General features: G+C 40.3%; 1 protein-coding gene across 1 annotated transcript; it reads left to right on the forward strand.

Moving 5' to 3' along the window:
* The first annotated feature begins 7,588 nt into the window (after nt 1-7,588).
* LOC111159533 (olfactory receptor 56A1-like) lies at nt 7,589-8,533 on the forward strand. Its single transcript, XM_022522059.1, is given in 1 exon segment — nt 7,589-8,533. A coding segment is annotated over 1 exon segment (945 nt).
* The last annotated feature ends 203 nt before the right edge of the window (nt 8,534-8,736 follow it).

Genomic DNA, 8,736 nt, shown 5'->3' on the forward strand with positions numbered 1-8,736 from the left:
GAAACAGATACATAGGTGAATTGATCAGTGAGTGGCCTTTGAGAAGCAGCATAAACAGTTATGAAGATTATATCAAACAATGCTTGAAGAGGACAAAGTGCTAAAGAAGGTCATTCAACAGGGATGAGAAAATAGGATACAGTGAGGATAAGGGTCAAGGAGGAGTGGAAAGACTGGTGCAGGGAGATAGATTTTGTATGGATAAGTTGGTAATGACTAGACTGGAGGAAATTCAAGAAAATTCTAACCACCATTATTAGGAGCAATAGGGTTGTTTTGTGTTTGTATTAATTAGGGCAAGGGCAAAAATTTTCTTAAGTCAGAGAACTAGCTCAGGGTTTTACCGTTAACCAAGGAACAGGCTCTTGAGGAGGACCAGTAAACCGTGGCATAAAGAAGCCCCCAAGTTCCAACAGGCATTTTGTGCCCTGCCCTGCCCCCTCAGTGACCACCATTTGTAGTATTGATCAGGACTTCTCTCTCTTCCTCAGTGTCCCCTTCAACACATTGAAACTCTGGCTAACTCACCTCTCTCACTTTCCCTTCCTTGGAATTTTCCATCAATGTAGAACACCAAGGCTCCAGTAATTAAAAAATCTTTCAACAGATTTTTTTATTAAGAACCTGTGGGGTGTTAGAGAACGTTGGTGTGTATAAATGGAAAAGTGTACTTTGTCTTCAGATATTTCACAGGAGGGTGAAGAGAAACAAGGAAGTACAAAATCTATGTGTTAAGTGTGACAGAGAAAATAATATTATTAATAATAATAATAATGATAACTTTCTCAGTGAACTACTTCAGTTATCCTACTTTCCTTCTGAATTTTAACCTTTCCATAAACAAATAAGCATACTGCAGTATGTTTCATTCCTGTCTTGCTTTTTTCTTCACTTACGTACTTAAAATGAGGCTCTTTAGCTGTGTGTTCAATCCTCCCCATTTACATGTCCTCCCTTACTAACTTCATCATCCTTTGTTCTGGTTTCTCTTGGCACCAGTCCAATGAATTACTCTTGTCCAGGTCCCTATAAAATTTAATGTCTATTCATATTCTCATGTTATTGAACTTCTGCTTAACTGACAAGTTGGCCATATACTCCTTGAAGTTTTCTCCCTCATTTTTCCTAGGTCACCATATTCTTCTGATTTTTTTCATACTCTTCCAGACCCATCATTTATGTCTCTTTTTTCTTTTTTCACCCTTTCGGTGTTGCTGTTTTCCAAGTTTCAGTCTCAACCTTATGCTATTCCAACTACTTCAGCTATGTGCTAATGCTTTCTGAATTTATATCTTAAACCAGAATCATTCTAAATTGTTCAAACTCCTCATTTCTGACAGTCCAAGATAAATTTCTACATAGAGTGTAAACACCTCAGCCTTGACATATACTCAGACACACCAAACCTACTAATCCTCCTGTGTTTCACATCTTAGTGATTCTGTTTATTCAAACCAGAAAATTCTGGGCTTCTCATCTACTGTCTCTTTCATAACTGTCTACATTACTACCAGCATATGATGTTTCTTCCCATCTTCAGTCCTCAGACTTTGTTCATACAACACTTCTCATCTGGGCAATTGCGGCTTCCATTATTTTTGCTTCTGTTCTGTCTCCTTACTCAAATCCAAAGTGACCCTCCCATAGCCCATACCTAGTCACCTCTCTCCCCTAATGAAAGTATTTCTGTCTTCTCTTTATATATAAGATTAATTCTAAATTTTTTTTTTAAAAGATTTTATTTATTTGACAGAGAGAGAGATCACAAGTAGGCAGAGAGGCAGGCAGAGAAAGAGAGGGGAGGAAGCGGGCTCCCTGCTGAGCAGAGAGCCCGATGCGGGGCTCGATCCCAGGACTCTGGGATCATGACCTGAGCTGAAGGCAGAGGCTTTAACCCACTGAGCCACCCAGGCGCCCCTAATTCTAAAATTTTTAACATAGAAAAGGTCCTTCATGATCTGGCTTTCTCTTATTTTTCAACTTTGTTTTCTGCTCTTTCTTTCAATTCCTCACCCTCTTGGCTCCAGTCAAATTAAATATTTCACAGAGTTTCCCTCTGAGGTTTTTCTCCAAGTTATTTCCATGCTTTTACATAACCCAATTCATGTATCTGAAAAGTAGTACCGACAGTTTTTATGCACATATGTCTTCTACATTCATCAAAATCAGCCCAGGTGTTAGTAACTCTGGAAAGTCTTCCCTTTTCTTCTCAGGCTGATTTTGGAAATTTTATTCCATGCCCCTCTATCATTCTGCTTGTAAAACAATTAATTTATTATACAAATATTGTTGTGCACCTCTTCATGTCAAGCACTGTGCCAGTTGGTGAGCCTGGTCCCTATTATCGTGACATGAAATGTTTAAATGGACTTGGGAGAAGGAGTATATAATCATATTATTACACACATACAAACTGTGAGGGTGGGACAATGTGCTATGAGAACATAAAATAGAAGATCTTGATTTGGCTGGAGAGGGTTAGAGAAAACTGCTCAGAGAAGGGAATATTTGAACTGAGATGAATAGGATGAATAGAAAGTAAGTGGATGTGGAAGTATAAGTAGAAGCATGGGAGCACAGTCTTCCAAGAGAAATGGGAGCAGAAAGTGCATATTGTATTTGAGGATCTGAAAAGAGGACGGTGTGGCTGGAGCTCTGGGAGCAAGAGAGAGAGAGAGAGAGGTGTCAGATGAGACTGGAAAATGGGGAAGGAGGCAAATGATATATGACCTAGTATTCATTCATTCATTTACTTATTTATTAAATAATTAATTCAATTAATTATGAGCACCTATAAAGGAATCTACCTATACACTGTATGTGTAGTGTGAAAACCACCAGCAGACATTGTTTCTTCTCTCATGAACTTGTGATTTAATAAAGTTAAGGATTTTGTTTTTATGCCTATTAACGATGAGAAGTCAATGGGATATTTTAAGCAAATGAGTGTCAAGATTCTATGTGTATTTTAAAATTTTTCTCTGACTTCAGTGTAGAGAATAGCTTTATAATGAAACCTAGAACACAGTAAATTTCACTTGAGAGACAGTGGTACTGTAGTCTTGGCTGGTGACAGTGGTGATGGAGAAATAAGTGGACCCAAGAGCTAATTTAAAAGGAAAATTTGATTGATTTTCTTGGTGGGTTTGTGATGGGTGGTACTGGTGAAGGATATGTTCAAGGCACTTTCTAGCCTTTGACTTGTGAGATAGTCCAGATGCATATGCTATTCACTGAGACAGGAGATGCTAGAAAACCAGGCTTGGGAGAAAAATGGTAACTTAATTTTAAACCTGGTGAGTTTTGGTGAAAGACCCAAGTTGATATGTCAAGTAGGCATTTAAGAAGGTTTAGGCAAGAGATATAATTTAGTAATCATCAACATGGAGATGGTAATTGAGCATATGGACAAGGAAGTGGAAGACAGAGCAGAGCAGATTAGCACAGAGGAGAGAAGAAAATCAAAGAGAACCCAGGACTGAACCTTGAAACTCATGCCAGGGTGGTGGATGAAAAAAACACATAAGAGGGTGCCTGGGTTGCTCAGTGGGTTAAGCCTCTGCCTTTGGCTTGAGTCATGGTCTCGGGGTCCTAGGATCGAGTCCCGCATCAGGTTCTCTGCTCAGCAGGGAGCCTGCTCCCCTCCCCCTCTCTGCCTGCCTCGTTGCCTATTTGTGATCTCTTTCTCTGTGTCAAATAAATAAAATCTTAAAAAAAAAAAGCACATAAGAGAAAATGAGAAGACCAGGAGGTATGAGAGAAACCAGGAGATTGTGATGCAAACCAAACCAAATAGAGTGTGTCAGAAAGAGGATCTGATTGGTTGCTTCAGCAAGATTTTTTTTTTAAAGAGGCATTTTGTGGGTCTATAGGAGGAGGCCATGCCAGGAGTTGTGGAATGGATGTGAGGTGAGGACTGGAGACAATGAGTGTGGCAGTGCTTGTGAGAAGTTTGTGTGTGAAGGGAGGGGAAGAGGGAAATAGTTGGAAGGAAAGAAAGAGGCTTTTTAATTTTTATTTTTAAAGATGAAAGATACTGGAGAATGTATGAAAGACAAGGCAGATCCAATGAAGAAGGAAATATGACTCCAAGTTAGGGAACTAGAACAAATAATTGATAGTGTAACTGCCAGGCTAAGAGGGCTACAATTCAGTGTAGGAGGTGGAAGGTTTCACATTTCAGGCTGGGCAGACTCTCAGTGGGAGGAAAGAAGGCAAGGGTGGGAGAAAGTACAAGTAGGTTATTAAGTTTTATCTTGGGAAGTTGAAGAAAATATCACTAGATACCTTTTTTCTCTGCAAGGTAGTGTTTGATGCCATCTTTCAAGAGAGTTTGAAAAGAATGAAGAAGGCTTTTCAAAAAGGCTTTGGAAGAAGGGACAGTTGATCAGGCAAGCTTTGTAGGATGGACAGGCAGCACTGAGGGCTCATTTGAAGTTGGTAACTATAAATTTATAGCGTTTACTAAAATGAAATGGCTGTCTTACAGCCATTTCATTTTAGACTTATTCTAAGAACACTTGGTATGACTAGGTACAGTTCCTGGAAAGTGAATGGTTGTATTCAAATAGGATTGGAGTTTTAGCAAAGGACTGGTTTAATCAATTTTGTATTCTATTTTCTTCTAATATACCATGAGTCTGGGGAAGGGATATAACAAAATTATAAATCAAAAATTATATTGGATAAGTAGGTGACTACCTAGTTAAAGGTTTCCCAACCCACATCAATGTCAATAATTATCTCAAGAACATCTATTAAAGACCCTTCTCATGCCTCCTTCATCTTAGAACTGGATAGTTGTAAAAACTAGGTGTGTTTTGGCCTATATTGTTAACATTTTATTTTCCTCACTGGTACCATGCTGACATAATTTGTTGCACATTTTTAATGTTGTGAGGTTATTCCCTAGGATTATCTACCTATAAAATCTCAGTTTTTAAACTGATTCATTATTCCTTCATTGACCATAGCTTTATTTTTCAAATCTCACCAGTCTGTCTTTATGATATTGACTGAGATTTGCCTTTTGGGATGAGTGTCCTATATATCATTAGCTTCCTAAAGAGTGAGAGGCACACTTTAAAAAAATTTTTTTTTTGGTTTTATTTTTTCATTGTTCCAAGATTCATTGTTAATGCACCACACCCAGTGCTCCATGCAATACGTGCCCTCCATAATACCCACCACCAGGCTCACCCAACTTCCCAACCCCCACCCCTTCAAAACTCTCAGACTGTTTTTCAGAGACCATAGTCTCTCATGGTTCGTCTCCCCCTCCAATTTCCCCCAACTCCATTCTCCTCTCCATCTCCCCATGTCCTCTGCATTATTTCTTATGCTCCACAAATAAGTGAGGGCATATGATAATTGACTCTCTCTGCTTGACTTACTTCACTCAGCATAATCTCTTCCAGTCCCATCCATGTTGATAAAAAAGTTGGGTATTCATCCTTTCTGAAGCAGGCATAATACTCCATAGTGTATATGGACCACATCTTCCTTATCCATTCGTCTGTTGAAGGGCATCTTGGTTCTTTCCACAGTTTGGCGACTGTGGCCATTGGTGCTATAAACATTGGGGTACAGATGGCCCTTCTTTTCACTACACCTGTATCTTTGGGGTAAATACCCAGTAGTGCAATTGGAGGGTCATAGGGAAGCTCCCTTTTTACTTTCTTAAGGAATCTCCACACTGTTTTCCAAAGTAGCTGCACCAACTTGCATTCCCACCAACAGTGTAAGTGGGTTCCCCTTTCTCCACATCCCCTCCAACACAAGTTGTTTCCTGTCTTGTTAATTTTGGCCATTCTAACTTGTGTAAGGTGTTATCTCAATGTGGTTTCTGATCTCAACCGGAAGGCTGCAAGCTTTTCCCATCGAGGATGATATTTGCTGTGGGTCTTTCATAGATAGATTTGATGAAGTTCAGGAATGTTCCCTCTATCCCTATACTTTGAAGCATTTTAATCAGGAACGGATGCTGGATTTTGTCCAATGCTTTTTCTGCATCAATTGAGAGGACCATGTGGTTCTTCTCTCTTCTCTTATTGATTTGTTCTATCACATTGATTGATTTGTGAATGTTGAACCATCCTTGTAACTCAGGAATGAATCCCACCTGGTCGTGGTGGATAATCTTTTTAATGTGCTGTTGGATCCTGTTTGCTAGGATCTTGTTGAGAATCTTAGCATCCATATTCATCAGTGATATTGGTCTGAAATTCTCCTTTTTGGTAGGGTCTTTGCTTGGTTTGGGGATCAAGGTAATGCTGGCTTCATGGAAAGAGTCTGGAAGTTTTCCTTCTGTTTCAATTTTTTGAAACAGCTTCAGGAGAATAGGTGTTATTTCTTCTTTGAAAGTTTGATAGGATTCCCCAGGGAATCCGTCAGGTCCTGGGCTCTTGTTTTTTGGGAGGTTTTTGATCACTGCTTCAATCTCGTTACTAGATATTGGTCTACTCAGGTTGTCAATTTCTTCCTGGTTCAATTTTGGGAGTTTATAGTTTTCTAGGAATGCATCCATTTCATCTAGGTTGCTTAGCTTATTGGCATATAACTGTTGATAATAACTTCTGATGATTTTTTCTACTTCCTTGGTGTTAGTTGTGATATTTCCCTTTTCATTCATAATTCTATTAATTTGGGCTTTCTCTCTTTTCTTTTGGATTAGTGTGGCCAATGGTTTATCGATCTTATTGATTCTTTCAAAAAACCAGCCTCTAGTTTCATTGATATGTTCTACTGTATCTCTGGTTTCTACCTCATCGATCTCTGCTCTAATCTTGATTATTTCCCTTCTTATGTGTGGAGTTGGTTTGATTTGTTGTTGGTTCTCCAGCTCTTTAAGGTGTAGAGACAGCTGGTGTATTCTGGATTTTTCAATTTTTTTTGAGGGAGGTGTGTATTTCCCCCTTAGGACCGCCTTTACTGTATCCCATAGGTTTTGGACCGAAGTGTCTTCATTCTCATTGGTTTCCATGAATTGTTTAAGTTCTTCTTTGATCTCCTGGTTGATCAATGTGGTTTTGATTTGAATCTCCCTGATAGCTAATGATGATGAAAATTTTTTCATGTGTCTGTTAACCATTTGTACGTCTTTGGAGAAGTGCCTGTTCATGTATTCTGCCCATTTTTTTTTTAAAGATTTTATTTATTTATTTGACAGAGAGAAATCACAAGTAGGCAGAGAGGCAGGCAGAGAGAGAGGAGGAAGCAGGCTCCCTGCTTGAGCAGAAAGCCCGATGTGGGGCTTGAACCCAGGACCTGGGATCATGACCTGAGCCGAAGGCAGCGGCTTAACTCACTGAGCCACCCAGGCGCCCCTTCTGCCCATTTTTTGACATGATTATCTGTTTTGTGTGTGTTGAGTTTGAGGAGTTGTTTATAGATCTTAGCACTTGTCTGTAGTGTCATTATAGATATAGGTATATAGATATCAGCCCTTTGTCTGTAGTGTCATTTGAGAAGATCTTCTCCCAGTCCATGGATTGGAGAGGTACACTTTTGAAGCAAACTAAAAAAAAAAAAAAATTGTCTCTTGTATTTGTTCATACAAATAGTCAAAAGAAGCTTCAAGATTCATTCCATGGCCTTACCCAGCAACTACTCCACTGCTCCAGTCTCTGAATTCCTCCTCATCTGCTTCCCTAACTACCAGAGTTGGCAGCACTGGTTGTCCCTGCTCCTCAGCCTCCTCTTCCTCCTGGCCATGGGGGCCAACACTACCCTGCTGATCACCATCTGGCTGGAGGCCTCTCTGCATGAGCCCATGTACTACCTGCTCAGCCTCCTCTCCCTGCTGGACATTGTGCTCTGCCTGACAGTCATCCCCAAGGTCCTGGCCATCCTCTGGCTTGATCTGAGGTCCATCAGCTTCTCAGCCTGCTTTCTCCAGATGTTCATTATGAACAGTTTCCTCCCCATGGAGTCCTGCACATTCATGGTCATGGCCTATGACCGCTATGTGGCCATCTGCCACCCATTGCGATACCGATCCATCATCACTGACCAATTTGTGTCCAAGGCTAGTGTCTTCATTTTCACTTGAAATGCCCTTCTCACTGCACCTACTCCTATTCTCATCTCCCGGCTCCATTATTGTGGGAAAAATGTCATTGAGAACTGCATCTGTGCTAACTTGTCTGTGTCCAGGCTCTCCTGTGACAATTTCACCCTTAACAGAATCTATCAGTTTGTGGCTGGTTGGACTTTACTGGGCTCAGATTTCATCCTCATCTTCCTCTCCTACACCTTCATCCTAAGAGCTGTGCTTAGGTTCAAGGCTGAAGGGGCTGCTGTCAAAGCCCTGAGCACATGTGGCTCTCACTTCATCCTCATCCTGTTCTTCAGCACCATCCTGCTGGTTGTTGTGTTGACAAATGTGGCCAGAAAGAGGGTCCCCATGGACATCCTCATCTTGCTCAATGTCTTTCATCACCTCATACCTCCTGCCTTGAACCCTATTGTATATGGGGTTCAGACCAAAGAGATAAAACAAGGAATTAAGAAATTGCTGTGGAGAGGGATGTAAATACATAAAATAGATCTCTAATTCCTTTTCTTCGTTCTCCTCAGTGATTTTTCTAGGCAGTGAATTGGACAAAACCTTGGTGAGTATTTATTATACACTCTGAAGTTCACTTCTTAATTGACCCAGATTTCTTCCTTTATTCTCCTCGCCTGGTTTGGGTGAAGGTAGACAAGAGGAAGAAACTTATATTCTTGAGTAACTAC

The sequence above is a fragment of the Enhydra lutris genome, unplaced genomic scaffold, assembly GCF_002288905.1.
Source record: "Enhydra lutris kenyoni isolate GAN:26980312 unplaced genomic scaffold, ASM228890v2 scaffoldscaffold68, whole genome shotgun sequence".
Lineage (NCBI taxonomy): Eukaryota > Metazoa > Chordata > Mammalia > Carnivora > Mustelidae > Enhydra > Enhydra lutris.